Source organism: Heterodontus francisci, chromosome 6, assembly GCF_036365525.1.
Source record: "Heterodontus francisci isolate sHetFra1 chromosome 6, sHetFra1.hap1, whole genome shotgun sequence".
Taxonomy (NCBI): Eukaryota; Metazoa; Chordata; class Chondrichthyes; order Heterodontiformes; family Heterodontidae; genus Heterodontus; species Heterodontus francisci.
The window spans coordinates 116,127,029-116,149,373 of record NC_090376.1 but is presented as its reverse complement, the minus strand read 5'-3'; the positions used below and the strand labels follow the sequence as shown (position 1 = coordinate 116,149,373).

Sequence of the window (22,345 nt, the reverse complement as noted above, 5' to 3'; positions counted from 1 at the left end):
ATATGACTGTTAATTTTGTCCTGAATTATTCTTTCTAGAAGTTTCCCCATCACTGAAGTTAAAATGACTGACCTGTAGTTGCTGGACTTATCTTTGCACTCTTTTTTGAGCAAGGGTGTAACGTTTCCAATTCTCCAGTCCTCTAGCACCAACCCTTTCTATCATCAATGTCTTTATCTTTTATTATCTCTTTTTCTGATGTTACTTCTGGTGTCCCCAAAGGATCTACCCCCTCCTATTTCTCATCTACATACTGCTGCTCGGCAACATCATCCGAAAGCACCGCCTTAGTTTTCACATGTACACTGATGGCACCCAGCTCTGCCTCAGCACCAGCTCTCTCAACTCCTCTATTTGTGCTAAGTTCTCAGACTGCCTATTTGACTTCCAGTACTGGATGAGCAGAAATTCCTCCAATTAAATATTCGGAAGACTGAAGCCATTGTTTTTGGTCCCTGCTCCAAACTCCATTCCCTTGCTGCCATCCCTCTGTCTGGCAATAGTCTGAGACTAAACCAGGCTGTTTGCAACCTTGGTGTCATATTTGATCCCGAGATGAGCTTCTGACCACATTTTTGTGCCGACATCAAGACCTCCTATTTCTTCTATAACTTCACCCCTGTCTCAGCTCATCTGCTGCTGAATGCCTCATTAATTCCTTTGTTACCTCTAGACTTGACTATTCCAATGCACTCCTGGCTGGTTTCCCACATTCTACCTCTGTAATCTTGAGGTCCCCCAAAACTTTGCTACCCATGTCTTAACTCATTCCCCTATCACCCCTGTGCTCACTGACCTACACTACTTTTCAGTCAAGCAATGTTTGATTTTCAAATTCTCATCCTTGTTTTCAAATCCCTCCATGGCCTCACCCTCCCTATCTCTGTAATCTCCTCCAGCCCCACAATCCTCTGAGATATCTGCGCTCATCTAATTCTGGCCTCTTGAGCATCCCCGATTTTAATCGCTCCACCATCGCTCCACACCTTCAGTTGCCTCGTTCCTAAGCTCTTAAATTCCCTCCCGACAGCGCTCTACCTCTTTATCTCGCTTTCCTCCTTTACGACACTCCTTAAAACCTACCTCTTTGACCAGGCTTTTGGTCATCTGACCTGATATCTCCTTATGTGGCTCGGTGACATATAATGCTCCTGTGAAGTGTCATGGGACATTTTATTATGTTAAAGATACTATATAAATATAAGTTGTTATTGTTGATGTGATGTCCACCATGTTATTCTTCCCAGTAAATAATGAGGTAACAAATGATCTTATTTGATAACCTGAACAGATAACCATGCCTGAGTGCCAGGCTAGTATATTGGCCTGGCCTGTCCATTGCAGTCGTGTCAACCTGCATAGTCTTGAAAACTTTTCAAATTCAAAGAAACGTTTACTGATATGGGTGTCCTAACTGGTATGCAAGGATGCTAAGAGTAAGAGATTGCATCAAAGACAAGGAAATTTGAAGGCCCAGTAGAAAATGTGATTTTTACATGTTTCTTTGAGTTTTTCCCTTTTTTGATTGTGTGTATTGTGTTATAGACTGTAACTCCACTGACAGTGTCAAGTCCCAGGAACAACTGGCAACACACTCCGTCCCTTCTTTCAATCCAGGTGCCAGTAGGTCTTCCACTCCTTCCCACAATTCTGTTGGAGGCCAAAATCTGATGCCGGAATCTAGCACCACCCACAAGAACCCTACTAAAGTTATATATGTCTTCTCTACAGATATGGCCAACAAGTAAGTTAGTTAACCAATAATTTACACATATAGCCATGTTTGGTTGTTTATTGCTAGATGCATTTTAGGTAACAAATTGGTTGTTGCATGTTACTATAGGATGCTAAATTTACATTCTGGTGCAATTCTGGTCGCCACACTACCAGAAGGACGTGGAGGCTTTGGCGAGGGTACAGAAGAGGTTTATCAGGATGTTGCCTCATCTGGAGGGCATTAGCTATGAGGAGAGGTTGGATAACTTGGATTGTTTTCACTGAAACGACGGAGGTGGAGGGGCGAAATGATAGAGGTTTACAAAGTTATGAGCGACATGGACAGAGTGGATAGTCAGAAGCTTTAACCCAGGGTGAAAGAGTCAGTTACTAGGGGACATAGGTTTAAGGTGAGAGGGGCAAAGTTTAGAGGGGATGTGCGAGGCAAGTTCTTTACACAGAGGGTGGTGAGTGCCTGGAACTTGCTGCCGGGGGAGATGGTGGAAGTAGGTACGATAATGACGTTTAAGAGGCATCTTGACAAATACATGAATAGGATGGGAATAGAGGGATACGGTCCCCGGAAGTGCAGAAGGTTTTAGTTTAGGCAGGCATCAAGATCGGCGCAGGCTTGGAGGGCTGAATGGCCTGTTCCTGTGCTGTACTGTTCTTTGTTCTTTGTACATGTTAATACCTTTTACTGTTTGTAATTTGTTCCATTATAGTCAACATTAGACACCTGGTGAAGAGTTTTCCTACTTATATGTTTTAAATCTGCCTCCCAGGTGAACAGGTTGCTCTTTTCCATTGATAATCTGTAATGCTTTGTTTTGGATTTTCCTAACAGGTCCACTTGATATAACTCTGGCAGGCCTAATCAGAAAAGTGAGCAGAGATTGATGATGTTAGATCTCCACCTCACTTTTTTGAAAGGGAAATCATGTTTAACCAATTTATTAGAGTTCTTTGAAGGAATAACATGCACTGTGGATAAAGGGGGGCCCATTGACGTACTGTACTTGGATTTCCAGAAGACATTTGACAAGGTGCCACATAAAAAGTTATTGTGCAAAGTAGGTGCTCATGGTGTAGGGGGTAACATATTAGCATGGATAGAAGATTGGCTGTCTGGCACAAAACAGAGAGTATTCATAAATGGGTCCTTTTCTGATTGGCAGGATGTGACGAGTGGAGTACCGCAGGGGTCTGTGCTGGGGCCTCAACTTTTTACAATTTATATCAATGAATTAGATGAGGGGAGCGATGGCATGGTAGCTAAATTGGCAGATGACACAAAGATAAGTCGGAAAGTATATTGTGAAGAGGACATAAGGAAGTTGCAGACCGATATAGATTGGTTGAGTGAGTGGGCAAAAATCTGACAGATGGAGTATAATGTGGGAGAATGAGAAGTTGTTCACTTTGGCAGGAAGAATAGAAAAACAGAATATTTCTTAAATGGGAATTGACTGCAGAATTCCGAGGTGTAGAGGGATCTAGGTGTTCTCGTGCATGAGTCACAAAAGGTTAGTATTCATGTACAGCAAGTAATAAAGAAGGCTATCCTTTATTATGGGAGGAATTGAAAATATAAGTAAGGATATTATGCTTCAGTTATACAGGGCATTGGTGAGACCATATCTCGAATACTGTAAGCAGTTTTGGTCTCCTTATTTAAGGAAGAATGTGAATGCGTTGGAGACGATTCAGAGGAGGTTTACTAGATTGAAATAAAAAGCAAAATACTGTGGATGCTGGAAATCTGAAATAAAAACAAGAAATGCTGGAGATACTCAGCAGGTCTGGCAGCATCTGTGGAAAGAGAAGCAGAGTTAACGTTTCGGGTCAGTGACCCTTCTTCGGAACTGACAAATATTAGAAATGTCAAAGGTTATAAGCAAGTGAGGTGGGGGTGGGGCAAGAGATAACAAAGGAGAAGGTGTAGATTGGACAAGGCCTGTCAGCATTCCGAAGGGATCGTTCCCTCCGCGACACCCTGGTCCACTCCTCCATTACCCCCACCACCTCGTCCCCTTCCAATGGCACCTTCCCCTGCAATCGCAGGAGGTGTAATACCTGCCCATTTACCTTCTCACTATCCCAGGCCCCAAACACTCCTTTCAGGTGAAGCAGTGATTTACTTGTACTTCTTTCAATGTAGTATACTGTATTCCCTGCTCACAATGTGGTCTCCTCTACATTGGGGAGACCAAACGCAGACTGGGTGACCGCTTTGCGGAACACTTCCGCTCAGTCCGCAAGCAGGACTCTGAGCTTCTGGATGTTTGCCATTTCAATACTCCCCCCTGCTCTCATGCTCACATCTCTATCCTGGGCTTGCTGCAGTGTTCCAGTGAACATTCACACAAGCTCGAGGAACAGCATCTCATTTACCGATTAGGCACACTACAGCCTGCCGGACTGAACATTGAGTTCAATAATTTCAGAGCATGACGGGCCCCCCCATTTTACTTTTATTTTCAGTTATTTTTTCTTTTTTACATTTTTTACAACTTTTTTTTTGTATGTTTATTTCATTTCATCTTAGTTTGTTCAGTTTGCGTACCCACTGTTTTTTTTCATGTTTGTACTTGCTGCTGTTCAATCTTCAGTCTGTTAACACCCTATCTGTACTTTGTCTTTCAACACACCATTAACATATTGTTTGCCTTTGCTCCATGACCTTTTGGTCAGCTATGTGGCCTTGTCCAATCCACACCTTCTCCTTTGTTATCTCTTGCCCCACCCCTGCCTCACTTGCTTATAACCTTTGACATTTCTAATATTTGTCAGTTCCAAAGAAGGGTCACTGACCCGAAACATTAACTCTGCTTCTCTTTCCACAGATGCTGCCAGACCTGCTGAGTATCTCCAGCATTTCTTGTTTTTATTACTAGATTGAAAGTTGGATTGAGTGGGTTGTCTTATGAGGAAAGGTTGGACAGACTGGGCTTGTTTTCACTGGAATTTAGAAGAGTGAGAGGATACTTGATTGAAGTATATAAAATCCTGAACAGTCTTAAGGGGGTGAATGTGGAGGGGATGCTTCCACTTGTGGGTGAGTCCAGAACTAGGGGGCACTGTTTGAAAACTAGGGGCCGTCCTTTCAGGATTGAGAGGGAGAAATCTTTTCTCACAGAGGGTTGTGTGACTTTGGAATACTCTGCTTCAGAAGGTGGTGTAGGCAGGGTCACTAAATATTTTTAAGGCAGAGATAGATAGATTCCTGTTAGGCGAGGAAATCAAAGATTATCAGGGGTAGATTGGAGTATAGAAGTCGAGGCAGAAACAGATCAGCCAAGATCTTATTAAATGGCGAAGCAGGCTCAACGGACTAAATAGAGTCATAGAGTCATAGATGGCCCTTCGGCCCATCGTGTCTGTGCCGGCCATCAAGCACTTAACTATTCTACTCCCATTTTCCAGCACTTGGCCCGTAGCCTTGTATGCTATGGCGTTTCAAGTGCTCATCTAAATACTTCTTAAATGTTGTGAGGGTCCCTGCCTCTACCACCTCTTCAGGCAGTGCGTTCCAGATTCCAACCACCCTCTGGGTGAAAAAAATACTTCCTCAAATCCCCTCTAAACCTCCTGCCCCATACCTTAAATCTATGCCCCCTGGTTATTGACCCCTCCACTAAGGGGAAAGGTTTCTTCCTATCTAACCTATCAATGCCCCTCATAGTCTTGTATACCTCAATCATGTCTTCTCTGCTCTAAGGAAAACAACCTTAGCCTTTTCAGTCTCTCTTCATAGCTGAAATGCTCCAGCCCAGGCAACATCCTGGTGAATCTCCACTGCACCCTCTCCAGTGCAATCACATCCTTCCTACAGTGTGGTGACCAGAACTGTACACAGTACTCCTGCTGTGGCCTAACTAGTGTTTTATACAGCTCCATCATAATCTCCCTGCTCTTATATTCTGTGCCTCGGCTAATAAAGGCAAGTATCCCATATGCCTTCCTAACCACCTTACCTCCCTGTGCTGCTGCCTTCAGTGATCTATGGACAAGTACACCAAGGTCCCTCTGACCTTCTGTATTTCCTAGGGTCCTACCATCCATTGTATATTCCTTTGCCTTCTTCGTCCTCCCAAAATGCATCACCTCACACTTCTCAGGATTAAATTCCATTTGCCACTGCTCCGCCCATCTTACCGGCCCATCTATATTGTCCTGTAATCTAAGGCTTTCCTCCTCACTATTTATGACACCACCAATTTTCGTGTCATCTGAGAACTTACTGATCATACCTCCTATATTCACGTCTAAATCGTTAATGTACACTACAAACAGCAAGGGTCCTAGCACCAATGCCTGTGGTACACCACTGGTCACAGGCTTCCACTCACAAAAACTTAATGAATGGCCTACTTCTGCTCCTAATTCGTATGGTTGTATAGCTGAATGGTGCTGAACATTGTGCAATCATCAGCAAACATCCCCACTTCTGACCTTATTATGGAGGGAAGATCATTGATGAAGCAGCTGAAGATGGTAAGGTCTAGGACACTACCCTGAGGAACTTCAGCAATGATGTCCTGGGACTGAGATGATTGACCTCCAACAACCACAACCATCTTCCACTGTGCTACGTATCACTCCAACCAGTGGAGATTCCCTTTGACTTCATTTCTGCTAGGGCTGTTTGATGCTACACTTGGTCAAATGCTGCGTTGATGTCAAGGGCCATCACTCTCACCTCACCTCTTGAGTTCAGCTCTTTTGTTCATGTTTGGACCAATTTTGTCATGAGGTCAGGAGCTGAGTGGCTCTGTCGGAACCCAAACTGAGTGTCAGTGAGCAGGTTATTGCTGAGTAGTTTGATAGTTTGCTGAGTAGTTTGCTGATGACCGAGAGTAGACTGCTGGGCAGTAATTGGCTGGGTTGGATTTAGCCTGCTTTTTGTGTACAGACATACCTGGGCAATTTTCCACATTGTCAGGTAGATGCCACTTCTGTAAGTCTACTGGAACAGCTTGGCTAGGGGCATGGCCACTTCTGGAACAGAGGTCTTCTCTATTGCCAAGATCGTTGTCAGGGTCCATAGCCTTTGCAGTATCCAGTGCCTTTAGCTGTTTCTTGATATCATGTGGAGTGAGTCAAATTGGCTGAAAACTGGCATTGTGATGCTGGGGATTTCAGGAGGAGGCCCAGATGGATCATCCATTCAGCATTTCTGGATGAAGATGGTTGCAAATGCTTCATACTTGTCATTTTTTGCACTGATGTGCTGGGCTCCCCCATCACTGAGGATGGGCATATTTGTGGAGCCTCCTCCTCCTGTTAGTTGTTTAATTGTCCACCACCATTCCTGGCTGGATGTGACAGGACTGCAGAGCATAGATCTGGTCCGATGGTTGTGGGATTGTTTAGCTTTGTCTGTTGTATGCTGTGTATGCTGTATGGCAGACACACAGTCCTGTGTTGTCGCTTCACCAGGTTGACACATTTTGAGGTATGCCTGGTGCTGCTCCCTGGCATGCCCTCCTGCACTCTTCATTGTTCTGACCCATTGAAAGTGTAATAAAAAACTAAATAAAATGTGTGTGGTTTAAGATTTCATCCAAAATAGTACAGTTTGATTTATTTTGAAGCTTCTGGGTTTCTTTTTTACAGCGATTCGTAGTTTCAAACCCACTATTGCAACTACTTCCCAAGAAGTAGTGTATCCTTGTTACTTCAAGGACCTGTTATAGCTGAACTTTCCCTGATGGCAGGCTTGGGGGTGGGGGTGCCAGGAAAATATGGGGGAGCCGTAACGGGACAACTCCCTAACTCATTCCCACTGCTGAGAAATTTTCCCGGGGCAGGCCACCCTTATACTAGTTAAGGCTCCAATTAGGGGTGATTAGTGGCCTTGGTGGCAATTTGGAGCCAGAGCCTCCCTGCAGCAGTCTGGGGCTTCATCGGAGCCAGAGGCTCCATGCCCCGTTGATGGGTCCACAATCATGAAAAGCCACAATTGCAGCCAAACCTGATCCAGTGGACTGATTCCCTCCATCCCTATGGATCTGCTGGTCTAGAATTTGCTCATTTTTGCACTGCTGTGCAGCCGAGTGAGGGTGCTTCCTGGTGCTGCATCTGCCTGTGCAGCGCACACCTCTCCTGGTAGGACTGACCAGGCTCCTGAGCTGCTGGCTCTCCAATTGGGCCTGCATCATCGAGGGATGATGATTGTGGAGACGGCCAATTAGAAGGCTGCCTCCTGAAAGATTGGAGCCAGTCTCACAGCTGGCAAATGCGGGCTCAGGACCCTGCTTTGGTCCTGATATTGGGGTCCTGATGCCCATCGCAAAATCCAGGCCTTACTGTCTATAATTGAATATTCTGTTTATTTCACTGGTTAGATCAACACTGTTAGCCATTAGGTGCTAAGTTCATGAACATATGAAGCTCCAATTATCAATTTAAAATATTGCGCTGGGGGAGAATAGCCTGCTGATTTCCCAATGTTTCTACTGTGCTGTGTTACCATACCAATTTTACAAGTGAGTACATTATACATTGCAAGTTGGGGCTTTTCTCCCTGACACAAATATATGGGGGCAAGTAAAGTTTTGAAAAGATTAACTGTACTTTTGCTCTTTTGGTAATCTGGTGTACTATAGGGCTGGTAATGCCATGGCAAGCATCCCGTTTTATCCAACAAGGAGGCCTGAGATGCATACTGTGCCTGCAGCTTTCAACACATACTAATGTTTCATTTACTGGGCCACACAAATTAGGGACCTCCAATGATGCAAGCAGCACTCCAGATTTACAGAGGTGTAAACTTACCTTGGGTGATGGTGTAAAACAGGCGATAGAGAATCAGGGTGATGGTGGGGTGGCGGGGAGGGGGGAAAGGCGCGGTGGACTCCGCCTGATTTTCTTTACCATTTAATTACATGGAAAAGAAAATTGAGTGGAGTAAAACGGGCTGTTTTCCACTATCACCCAAGATAGATTTATACCCCACAGTACCTGTTACCAACAGCAATCCCACAGAACAGATTTTCAATGTAGTGTCCGGACTGTAACATCATTTCAAAGAGAGAATTATTTGAAAACGATGAATATAAAATGATACAGCGATAGGACGATGAAATGAAATTAGAGTAGACCGATGATTGAAAAGCTAGCAGACTGTTTAGTTCCATTCACAACTCTTAGATACTGAAGCGGTCCATGCTCACATGCAACAAGACCTGGACAACATTGAGCTGATAAGTGGCAAGTAACATCCTTGCCAAACAAGTGCCAGGTAATGATCATTTCAAACAACAGAAAGTCTGACTACCACCCCTTGACTATGAACAGCATTGCCATCACTGAATCCCCCATCATCAAGATTCTGGGAGTCACCATTAACCAGAAACTTAACTGGGCCAGTCACATAAATACTGTGCCTACAAGAGCAGGTGAGAGGCTGGACATTCTGTGCTGACCAACTCACCTCCTGATTCCCCAAAACGAGTCCACCAAAGCAGGAGTGTGATACATGAGGTACCATTATTCAAGAAGGGTAGCAGGGACAGACCAGGTAATTACAGGCCGGTGAGTCTAACAGCAGTGGTTGGGAAACTATTGGAAAAAATTCTGAGGAATAGGATTAATCTCCACTTGGAGAGGCAGGAATTAATCAGGAATAGTCAGCACGGCTATGTCAGGGGGAGATCGTGTATAACTAACTTGATTGAATTTTTTGAGGAGGTGACTAGATGTGTAGATGAGGGTAAAGCAGTTGATGTAGTCTACATGGACTTCAGTAAGGCTTGTGATAAGGTCCCGCATGGGAGATTGGTTAAAAAGGTAAGAGCCCATAGGATCCAGGGCAATTTGGAAAATTGGATCCAAAATTGGCTTAGTGGCAGCAAACAGTGGGGTATGGTCGAGGGTTGTTTTTGTGAGTGGAAGCCTGTGACCAGTGGTGTACCACAGGGATCGGTGCTGGGACTCTTGCTGTTTGTATGATTAATGATTTAGAGGTAAATATAGGATGTATGATAAGTAAGTTCGCAGATGGCACGAAAATTGGTGGTGTCGTAAATAGTGAGGAGGAAAGCCTTAGATTACAGGACGATATAAATGGTTTGGTAAGATGGGCGGAGCAGTGGAAAATGGAATTTAATCCTGAGAAGTGTGAGGTGATGCATATTGGGAAAACTAACAAGGCAAGGGAATATACGATGGATGGTAGGACCCTAGGAAGTACAGAGGGTCAGAGGGACCTTGGTGTACTTGTCCATAGATCACTGAAGGCAGCTACACAGGTTAATAAGGAAGGCATATGGGATACTTGCCTTTAGCATAGAGTATAAGAGCAGGGAGGTTATGATGGAGCTGTATAAAATACTAGTTAGGCCACAGCTGGAGTACTGTGTACAGCTCTGGGCATCACACTATAGGAAGGATGTGATTGCACTGGAGAGAGTGCAGAGGAGATTCACCAGGATGTTGCCTGGGCTGGAGCATTTCAGCTATGATGAAGGACTGAAAAGGCTAGGGTTGTTTTCCTTGGAGCAGAGAAGGCTCAGGGGGGACATGATTGAGGTGTACAAAATTATGAGGGGCATTGATAGGTTAGATAGTAAGAAACTTTTTCCCTTAGCGGAGGGGTCAATAACCAGGGGGCATAGATTTAAGGTAAGGGGCAGGAGGTTTAGGGAGGATTTGAGGAAAAGATTTTTCACCCAGAGGGTGGTTGGAATCTGGAACGCACTGCCTGAAGATTTGGTAGAGGCAGGCACCCTCACAACATTTAAGAAGTATTTAGATGAGCACTAGAAATGTCATAGCATACAAGGCTACGGACCAAGTGCTGGCAAACGGGATTAGAATAGTTAGGTGCTTGATGGCCGGCACAGACATGATGGGCCAAAGTGCCTGTTTCTGTGCTGCATAACTCTATAACTCTATGAGTCTATGAGTGCAACTTCAACAACACTCAAGAAGCTCAACGCCATCCAGGTCAAAGTTGCCCGCTTGATTGCCACCCCATACACCACCTCAAGCATTCCTTCACTCCACCACTGGCACACAGTGGGAGCAATGTGTACTATATACAAGTTGCACTATAGCAACGCGCTAGGGCTTCTTCAATAGCACTTTCCAAACCTATGAACTGTACCACCTGGAAGGACTAGGGCAGCAGGCACATAGGAACATCATCACCTGCACGATCCCCTCAAAGTCACGCACCATCCTGACTTGGAAACCTATCGCTGTTCCTTCACTGTCGCTGGGTCAAAATTCTGCAACTCCTTACCTAACAACTCTCTGGGTGTACCTTCACCACATGGACTGCGGAGATTCAACATGTCAGCTCACCACCACCTTCTCAATGGCAATTAGGTAAGGGCAATAAATGCAGGCCTTGCCAGCAACATCCATATTCCAGGAACAAATTTAAAAAAAATCTTTAGGAAAGATGTCAAGGACTTAGAGGGGATGCAAAGGAGAATTACTAGAGTCGTACTAAGGTTGAGGGATTTCAGTGAGATGGGGAGTCTAGAGAAGCTGGAATGGTTCTCTTTAGGTCAGAGAATGCTAAGGGGAGATTTGATAGAGGCTTCAAAATTATGAGGGCTTTTGATAGAGTAAATAAGGAAAAACTATCACCACTGACAGGAGGATCAGTGGCTTAGTGGTATTGTCACTGGACTAGTAACCCGGAGACCCAGGGTATTGCTCTGAATCCCACCATGGCATCAGGTGGAATTTGAACTTAATTAATAAAAAATCTGGAATTTAAAATAAAATCTAGTCCATGTCGATTGTCATAAAAACCCATCTGGTTCACTAATGTCCTTTAGGGATGGAAATCTGCTGTCCTTACCTGGTCTGGCCTTCAGACCCACAGCATTGTGGATTACTCTTAAATGCCCTCTGAAATGGCCTAGCAAGCCACTCAGTTTTATCAAACTACTACAAAGTCAATAAGGAACGAAACCAGATGGATCGCCTGGCATCAACCTAGGCACCGGAACTGACAACGGCCAACCCAGCCCTCTCAATCCTGCAAAGTCCTTATCAACATCTGGGGTCTTGTGCCAAAGTTGGGAGAGCTGTCCCAGGGACTAATCAAGCAACAGCCCGACATAGTCACACTCACCGAATCATAACTTACAATATCCCACACACCGCCATCACCGTCCCTGGGTATGTCCTGTACCCCCGGCAGGACAGACCCAGCAGAGATGGCGGCACAGTGGTATACAGTTGGGAGGGAGTTGCCCTGGGAGTCCTCAACATCAACTCCGAACCCCATGAAGCCTCATGGCATCAGGTCAAATATGGGCAAGGAAACCTTGCTGATTACCACCTACTGCACCCCCCCCCCCCCTCAGTTAATGAATCAGTACTCCTCCATGTTGAACACCACTTGGAGGAAGCACTGCGGGTGGCAAGGGTGCAGAATGTACTCTGAGTGGGGAACTTCAATGTCCATCAGTAAGAGTGGCTCGGTAGCACCACTACTGACTGAGCTGGCCAAGTCCTAAAGGACATAGCTGCTAGACTGGGTCTACAGCAGGTGGTGAGGGAACCAACAAGAGGGACAGTATTGGTAGGAGTGACCACCACATAGTCCTTGTGGAGCCAGGGGATCAACCCTGGTTCAATGAAGAGTGCAGGAGGGCATGCCAGGAGTGGCACCAGGCATACCTCAAAATAAGTTGTCAACCTGGTGAAGCAACAAGCCAGGACTATTTGCATGCCAAACAGCGTAAGCAGCATGCAATAGACAGAGCTAAGTGATCCCACAACCAACCGATCAGAGCTAAGCTTTGCAGTCCTGCCATATCCAGTTGTGAATGGTGCTGGACAATTAATCAACTATCAACTGGAGGTGGCTCCAAAAATTTCCGCATCTTCAATGATGGGGAGCCCAGCACATCAGTGCAAAAGATAAGGCTGAAGCATTTACAACAATCTTCAGCCAGAAGTGCTAAGCGGAGGATCCATCTTGGCCCCCTCCTGAAGTCCCCAGCATCACAGATGACAGTCTTCAGCCAATTCAATTCACTCTACTTGATATCAAGAAATGACAGAAGGCATTGGATATTGCAAAGGCTATGGGCCTTGACAACATTCCGGCAATGGTACTGAAGACTTGTGCTCCAGAACTTGCCGCGCCCCTAGCCAAGCTGTTCCAGTACAACTACAACACTGGCATCTACACCGCAATGTGGAAAATTGCCCAGGTATATCATGTACACAAAAAACAGGACAAATCCAACCTGGCCAATTACTACCCTATCAGTCTACTCTTGATCATCAGTAAAGTGATGGAAGGTGTCGTCAACTGTGCTATCAAGCAGCTCTTGCTTGGCAATAACCTGCTCAGTGATGCTCAGTTTGGGTTCCGCCAGGGTCACTCAACTCCTGACCTCATTACAACCTTGGTTCAAACATGGACAAAAGAGCTGAACTCAAGAGGTGAGGTGAGAGTGACTGCCCTTGACATCAAGGCAGCATTTGATCGAGGTATGGCATCAAGGAGCCCTAGCAAAACTGAGGTCAATGGGAATCAGGGGGAAAACTCTCTGCTGTTGGGAGTCATACCTAGCGCAAGGAAGATGGTTGTGATTGTTGGAGGTCAATCGTCTCAGCTCCAGAACATCACTGCAGAAGTTCCTCTGAGTAGTGTCCTAGGCCCAAACATCATCAGCTGCTTCATCAATGACCTTCCTTCAATCATAAGGTCCAAAGTGGCAATGTTCGCTGATGATTGCAGAATGTTCCGCATCATTCGCGACTCCTCAGATACTGAAGCAGTCCGTGTAGAAATGCAGCAAGACCTGGACAATATCCAGACTTGGGCTGATAAGTGGCAAGTAACATTTGCACCACACAAGTGCCAGGCAATGACCATCTCAAACAAGAGAGAATCTAACCATCTCTCCATGACATTCAATGGCATTACCATCGCTGAATCCCCCACTATCAACATCCTGGGGGGTTACCACTGACCAGAAACTGAACTGGAGTAACCATATTGTCATGGAACATTTTGACAGTGCATTACTCCTGCCTCGGTCATAACAATATAAATACCATGGCTACAAGAGCAGGTCAGAGGCTAGAATTCCTGCAGCGAGTAACTCACCTCCTGACTCCCCAATGCCTGTCCACCATCTATAAGGCACAAGTCAGGAGTTAAATGGAATACTCTCCACTTGCCTGGATGGGTGCAGCTCCAACAACACCCAGGAAGCTCAACACCATACAGGACAAAGCAGCCCTCTTGATTGGCACCCCATCCACAAATATTCACTTCCTCCAGCACCGACGCACAGTGGCAGCAGTGTGTACCATCTACAAGATGCACTGCAGCAACGCACCAAGACCCCTTCAACAGCCCTTTCCAAACCCGCGACCTCGACCATCTAGAAGAACATAGGCAGCAGATACATGGGAACACCACCACCTGCAAGTTCCCTCCAAGCCACACACCATCCTAACTTGGAACTATATCGCCGGTCCTTCACTGTCACTGGATCAAAATCCTGGAACTCCCTTCCAAACAGCGCTGTGGGTGTACCTACCCCCACATGGACTGCAGCAGTTCAACAAGGTGGCTCACCACCACCTTCTCAAGGGCAGTTAGGGATGGGCAATGATTGCTGTCCTAGCCACTGACGCCCACATCCCATGAATGAATCAAAAAAATCATAAGACACAGAGAGAGGGGAGAGGTGCAAAAAACTTCTTTAATCAGCAAGTTATCATTATCTGAAATGCAGTGCCTGAAAGATGGTGGAAGTTGATTTAATATTATCTTGCAAAAAGGAATTGGATAAATGCTTGAAAAGCAAAACTTTGGAGAACTATGAAAGAGCAGAGTAGTGGGACTAATTAGATGGCTCTTTCAAAGAGTCAGTTCAGGCATGAGCGACCGAATGGCTTCCTTTTGTCCTGTTTGATTCTATGATTCTCCCCATCCACCTCCTTCCTGTACATGTTGCTGCAATCGTGTTAGTAAGGGCTGATTGCTCATGATGGCAAAGTTGTAGGGCGTGTAACAGACTAACACAAAGCTGATTCTTGCTTAGTCATGTACTGCATCGTTCCTCCAGAACATTCCTGGTGTCAGAAATGTTGCTCGAGTATGCCAATTGCTTCATGATGCTCATTGTTGCTGCATAGCTGTCATTGTTGGCCAGTTTCCAAACTGGAGTTATGAGCCATGCCTTATGTGTATACTCCTCTTCATTCAATAGCCAACCCTGTTGAAATAGGAACAGGAAGTGCCGGAAAATACTCAGCAGGTCTGGCAGCGTCTGTGTGGAAATAAACATTTTTAATGGCCGCAATTATACGCCCCCTCCAAAGAGTGGGAAGGTGGTGGTTGTGGGCGTAAAATGGAGCGGGAGGCTCGGGGGGCCCTTTCCTAACCCGATCCTGCCTCAGCCACCACTTTACGCGGGGTGGGGGCGGCGGAAAATGGCCCGCCTGCTCCTGGCCAATCAAAGCTCTTAAGTGGTCACTAAACAGCCACTTAAGGGTTCGGGTTAAGGTTAGGGATTTTACCTATGGCTTGTTGGGCAGCCCAGGCCCGAGAGAAGCTGCCTGACAAAAGCAGGTGGCTTCCTGACGGCCTGGTGGGGCAGGGGGGCTCATGATCAGAAAAAAAATTATAGCTTGTCTTCTCTTGGTGTCTGTGCCTGACAGAGAGTCGCCCCTGTTGCCCCAGCCACCCCCAACACCCAACACGCCCCCTGTCCCCCCAATCAACAGTTTTGCTTCGCCGGGGCCCGACTGATCACCCCCGGCGAGGGCCCAAAAACATACCTTCATTCCTGAGCTCCCCGACATCTTCCTTCTTGAAGCTGGGTTGCAGTCCTAGTAGTGGCCCCGGTGGCACTATTGGGACAGAGAGCTGCCGGACCGCTGATTGGCTGGCAGCCCCATTCAGCAGGACTTCCTGCCTCAATGAGGTGGAAGTCCCGTCTCAGACCAATTAAAGGGCTGGAGACTACAAAATGTGGATTGGATCCCCAGGACAGGCGGAGGCGGTTCGCTACCGACTTTTCAGTCAGTGGACGGCTTCCATCCACCTATGGAAAAATTCCGGCCAAGGTTTCAGGTCTATGACCCTTTATTATGACCAGATGAGAAAAAGGTCTAGGGTTCCCTTTCAGGCTTCACCTGGTCTTACTGTAACAGGGTTTAATTTTAAACACACCGTGTTTTTAGCTCCCCCTTGGTGAATCCTTGTTCACCGCTTTCCAATTATAAGGCAAAGAAACCATGTTCATGACAAAATTAATGTGCCTCCTTCTTGGCAGGTGGGGGCCTAGCATGACACCACCACACCCAGCGGAATGAAATGTGATTTGAGAAAAGCACATTTCCTTAAAAGGGTCGAGGGAAAAACATTCATTCATAAATCCTAAAACTTATTACAGCCTGTCTTCTCCTGGTGCCAGTGCTGCTTTCATTGCCCCCTTTTGGCATCCCAATAAACATGTGATCATTTTTTGGGAGGAAGTTTCTCTTCCGGTTGCCCATTTCCATGGCTGCTTAGGTTCTTTGTTCTTGCTAAGGTAATTTTTTTTAAAATAGAGTCATTAGTGGGCGGGTCTATTCTGAGCTCTCTTTCAGTGCTTTGCTGAGTTATGCAAAGGCTTTTGACTTCAGAGGATGGGCGGTTCGCTTTTTTTCTGACTGTGGGGGAGGATTCTTTGCTAATCTCCCCTTTGTCCCAGAGGACGCTACTGCCTGTAGGTATTTGTGCAGACTCTACTGCACTCCCTGTAGCCCTTCGACTAGGTGAGGCATCACCGTGATGGTTTCTCTGCCCCCTAGAGATCTTTCCTTGTCTCTGCAGTTTCCTGTAAATGCTGTTAGCAACTCAGGTGGGGTGCTTCCCGTGCCTGCATTTACATAGGAGGATGTGTGGTCAAGCTTCTCACATTTTTCAGGGTTGGCTGACTGGACAGTAGGGGTTTTCATCTGGGATTCCTCCCGGACGTCCTTTAACCTGTCCTCTTGGTCACTTTTTCCCCTTCTCTGTCTAACCTTTTGCCTGCCTTGTGCCTGCCTGTCCCTTTTTGTTCCTGGCGGGGGTCCCTTACAGTTCACCAGCCCTCTGCTGGAGGGTCCTCTTAACACTTAGGGGTTCAGGTTTCACTGTAGTTTGGGGTTTCCCCTCAACCTGGCACATGTGGCAACTCCTGCAGTACTCCACCACATCTTTGTGGAGTTTTGGTCAGTTAAACTGCTGTCGTATGTGGGCTTTAGTCTTTTGTATACTTTCATGTACAGCCTCTGTAGTCTCCTGGGCCCTTCTTAATATTTCTCTCCAGTACCTCTGCAGCACCACTAACTGCCCACTCCTGTTCCTCATCAGTACCCCATTCTTTAAATAGTAGCAACCGGGGACTCCTTCTGCTTCACTTTCAGACTGGGCAGCCTGTGCTAGTTCTCGCAATACTGGGTCGGCTCACTGAGCCTCACGTAGGGAAAATCCATCTAGTTTATTCCCTGGGTCTCCGAACTTTCCAAAGAAAGTCTTGGACAGAGAGACCTGGACACCTGCCTGCTGTGCTAATTCAGTCTCCTCTGTGGGAGCTGGTTTTGTCATGGCCTGATCCACTACACAATCAGGGGAACTGCAGAGGACTGTCTCCTGTGTCTCTGACCTCCTGCGGTCTTTCTTTCACTACAGGGGGCTACCACATTCACCCTCGCCAGATCATTACCTAGGAGCAGGTCAACCCTGTCCTCAGGCAAACTAGGGACAATCTCTACGGTCACCGGTCCCCAAACTAGGTCGCACTCCAGGTGTACCCGGTGTACAGGTACAGGCATACACTGCCCTCCAATACCATTCACCACCGTTTTGGTGTTCATTGCATTTCTGAGGGAAAGGTCAGGCTTTTTCCCAGTAAAAGGGATCTAGTAGCCCCAGTGTCCCTGAGAATCACTCTGGTCTTGCTTGCCCCAATTAAAGGGTATGGGGTTACTCTCCCTTCTGACACAAAACCCTGATAACCCTCAGGAACCCTATTAAACTTCCCTGAACTTGCCGCGGTAGACTTCCTGGGTCTCACTCTTATGGCAGTTAAAGCCACAGCTTGTTCTGCTATGCTTTCCATCAGGTTCTCTACCTCACTGAGTGGGTGTTCCCTGATTAGCCCTACAGGTTTTCCCTTTAGTTTCCATCAGTCAGCTCTTAAATGCCCTGCTTTATTGCAATGGAAGCACACAGGTATCCGGGTCTCACTTTTGCTCACAACACCTTCCTTTTGGCTGGAGTAGGGTACCCTGTGTCTCTTGCTTTCCTTCCTCTCCCAGGACTGCCTGGGCTCCTATCACCTTTCCACCCTTTGTCCCTTTCGGATTTGTGGGTGTGAGTAGGAAAGGTTCTCCCCTGGGAAAACGCCTTATAAACACATCGGCTAGGAGGGCCGCTTGCCAAACTCTCTGGACCCGCAGCTCCTCGACATGGGTCTTTATGGTCTGAGTAACAGAATTACTTCTCAGAGATTCTCATAGCTGAGCTGCACTTTAAGACCCCACGGTCACTGGTCAAAAGCCAGCTGCTTACTTCTTTCAAACTCCAGATAAGTTTGATTAGCTTGCTTCTCGAGGGTTCTAAACTTTTGGTGATAGGCTTCGGGTGCTAATTCAAATGCCCCGAGGATAGCATTTTTGGTCAGTTCATAATTTGATGAACTCTCATCTGGCAACTGGGAATAAACCTCATGGGCTTTTCCAGTTATCTTGGTTTGTAGTAAAACAGGCCAGGTCTCAGTTGGCCATTTTAGCTGCCTTGCCAGTTTCTCAAAGGACACAAACAATTCTTCTACATCCTCATCATTGAATTTTGGAATTAGTTGAACTAGTTTTAACAATTTTGTACCCAGCCCTGAATTATGCTCCTCCATGTTGGCCATGCTTTCACTGGGGTTACTCTGTCGGCCCCGAGTTAACTCAAGCTGCTTCAACTCTCTCTCTCTTCGCATTCCTTCTGGAATATTCTTTCTCTCTCCCTCTCCTCAAATCCAAGTTTCCGCTGTTCCAATTGTATCTTTGCTGACAATACCCTGTCGGAGTCTGCTTCTAACCCTGTTTCTGCTTCTTCAGATTCAAAGGAAAAATGGTTGGCCACTAGACTTAGGAGTTCAGACTTCCTAGCCTTGCCACGCTGCACAGCCATTTTTTTAACTCCTCCACAGACAGTGCTTTTAACTTATCCCAAGTTAATTCACCCTCGCTTGGAGAACTGCTAGCTTCAGTTGCAGAAAAGTTAATATTCAAGCACACACAAAAACACAAGAAAAACTGTTTTGAAATCTTGCTCTTTTTTGTTGGGCAACAATTTGGCTTCCCACTTCTAATTTGTTTCGTTTGTCTGTGGGTAAAATCCAGGACGGTAGCCCCCAAATTTCTGTTACGACCAGGTGAGAAAGAGGTCTAGGGTTTCCTTTCAGCCTTCACCTGGTCGTACTGTCACAGGCTTTTATTTTTAAACACACTGTTTTTCGCTCCCCCTTAGTGAATCCTTGTTCACCACTTTCCAATTATAAAGCAAAGAAACCAGCACAAACAGGCTTTCTTAGGTTGAAAGAAGAAAAGTTTAAATTTATTAAACTTAAACTGTAATTCAGTTAATGCCTACGGATACGCACCATGCCCCACGTTGGCATGCATACACGATACCCACATGCAAATAGAGACAGAAAAGAACAGAAGAAAAATAAAGTGGAAAGGTTTGAGGCAATATCTGAAGAGTTGTTGTTACGTTTCTTTGAGCTCACTTACAGTCCTTAATTGCAGGTAGATCTTGCTTTTCGTTGGGGCCCAGTATTCTTCTTAAACCTTGTTCACTGCAGAAGAATTTTCTCTCTTGGGGTTCATGTGTCCTCAGTGGATTCAGAGCCTTGGGAGAAAGAGATGGGAGCAGACAGGAGAGAGATCTTCTTAGTCCAGGAGCAAACATCTTTCTGCCCAAACTGTTTGTACAATTTCAAAAAACTCAGGTTGCCCAGCTGGTTAATCATGTGACTAACTGGCTTGATCATGTCTGTTTGTGTACTCAGCCATCTTAGCAGTCAACCTAGAATGCAAGCTCCCCCTCCTTCAATGTCTGGTGATCAAAAGTCCATTGTGGGTTGAATGTGGCACGGAATGGCTGCTTTGTCCTTCCAAACACTTTCTGTTAATATGCAAATGTCTTTTCCAGCCATGGCTGATCTGTTCAACAAGTCCTTTCTTCACACTCTACTAACAGGTTAAAATCAATGCTCATGACAAAATTAATGTGCCTCATTCTTGACAGCTGGGGGCCCAGCATGACACCCTTCATCAGAACTGGCAAAAGTTCGAAATGTAACAGTCTTTGAGCAAGTGAAAGTGGGGAGGTGGGGGAAGAAGAACAAGAAGAAAGGACTGTGATCGGATGGAGTGGGGAGCGATTAAATGGCAGAGATGTCATGCAACAGAACGCAAATGGAGTGCTAAGTAGTCCAAGTGAAAGACAAAGCATGAATCCAGAGAGAGTGTTTTAATGGCAGAATAGTGAACAGTTCTGTACGAAAGCAAAAATATGAAAAATAAGCTTAAGATTAGAACACGGTTAAAAAATAATTTTAAAAAGAAAATATATAAAAATCAAATAAAAATACTAAATTAACAAAAAATAATCGGGCACATGGTCTGAAATTATTGAAAACAATATTGACTCCAGAAGGCTGTTGAGTGCCTAATTGGAAGATGAGGTGCTCTTCCTCGAGCTTGCGTTGATGTTCACTGGAACAATCTAGTGGTGCAAGACCCCTTGGGGACGAGCGACCATAATATGATAGAATTCTTCATCAAGATGGAGAGTGACGTAGTTGATTCTGAGACGAGGGTCCTGAAATTTAGTGAAGGAAACTACGAAGGTATGAGACGTGAGTTGGCCATGACGATTGGGAAATGTTACTTAAAGGGATGATGGTGGATAGGCAATGGCAAATATTGAAAGAGCGCATGGATGAACAGCAACAATTGTTTATTCCTGTCTGGCGCAAAAGTAAAACGGGAAAGGTAGCCAATCCATGGCTGACAAGGGAAATAGTGATAGCATTAGATCCAAGGAAGAGGCATATGGTATGCATCCTAGAGTACTTTAGGAAGTGACCGTAGAAATAGTGGATGCTTTGGTGGTCATCTTCCAAGATTCTATAGACTCTGGAATAGTTACTACAGATTCGAAGGGAGTTAATGTAACCCTACTATTTAAAAAGGAGGTAGAGAGAAAGCAGGGAATTATAGACCAGTCAGCCTGACGCCGGTAGTGGGGAAAATTCTAAAGTCCATTATCAAAGATTTCATAGCAGAGCACTTAGAGAACAGTGGTAGAATCGGGCAGAGTCAGCATGGATTTACGAAAGGGAAATCATGCTTGACAAATCTACTAGAATTCTTTGAGGATGTAACTAGTAGCGTTGATGTGGGGGAGCCAGTGGATGTGGTTTATTTGGACTTTCAGAAGGCTTTTGCCAAAATCCCACATAAGAGATTAGCATGTAAAATTAAAGCGCATGGGATTGGGGGTAGTGTATTGCGATGGATAGAAAATTGGTTGGCAGACAGGAAACAAAGAGTAGGGATAAATGGGTCTTTTTCCGAATGGCAGGCAGTGACTAGTGGGTTACTGCAGGGATTGGTGCTAGGACCCCAGCTATTCACAATATATATTAATGATTTAGATGAGGGAACTAAATGTAATATCTCCAAATTTGCAGATGACACAAAACTGGGTGGGAGGGTAAGTTGTGAGGAGGATGCAGAGAGGCTTCAGGGTGATTTGGACAAGTTGAGTGAGTGGGCTACTGCATGGCAGATGCCGTATAATGTGGATAAATGTGAGGTTATCCACTTTGATAACAAAAACAGGAAGGCAGATTATTATCTGAATGGCTTTAAACTGAGAGAGGGGAATATGCAGCGAGACCTGGGTGTTCTCGTACACCAGTCGCTGAAGGTAAGCATGCAGGTGCAACAGGCGGTAAAAAGGGCAAATGGTATGTTGGCCTTCATAGCGAGAGGATTCGAGTACAAGAGTCGGGATGTCTTGCTGTAATTATACAGAGCCTTGGTGAGGCCACACCTGCAATATTGTGTGCAGTTTTGGTCTCCTCGTCTGAGAAAGGATGTTCTTGTTAGAGAGGGAATGCAGCGAAGGTTTACCAGACTGATTCCTGGGATGGCGGGACTGACGCATGAGGAGAGATTGAGTCGGTTAGGATTATATTCGCTGGAGTTCAGAAGAATGAGGGGGGATCTCAGAGAAGCCTATAAAATTCTAACAGGACGTGACAGGGTAGAGGCAGGAAGGATGTTCCCGATGGTGGGGGAGTCCAGAACCAGGGGTCATAGTCTAAGGATACAGGGTAAACCTTTCAGGACTGAGATGAGGAGAAATTTCTTCACTCAGAGAGTGGTGAGCCTGTGGAATTTGATACCACAGAAAGCAGTTGAGGCCAAAACATTGAATGTTTTCAAGAAGGAGTTAGATATGGCTCTTGGGTTTAAAGGGATCAAAGGGTATGGGGTGAATGCCGCCACAGGCTACTGAGTTGGATGATCAGCCATGATCATAATGAATGGAGGAGCAGGCTCGAAGGGCCAAATGGCCTCCTCCTGCTCCTAT

At 45.7% G+C, this 22,345-nt stretch overlaps 1 protein-coding gene across 1 annotated transcript in view; it reads left to right on the top strand.

Moving 5' to 3' along the window:
- Positions 1–22,345, top strand: part of bcl9 (BCL9 transcription coactivator) — a 310,905-nt gene that overhangs the window by 122,326 nt on the left and 166,234 nt on the right. The window contains exon 5 of the mRNA XM_068032915.1: positions 1,546–1,744. Coding sequence (XP_067889016.1) covers positions 1,546–1,744 — 199 coding nt within the window. The remainder of the gene's footprint in view (positions 1–1,545; positions 1,745–22,345) is intronic.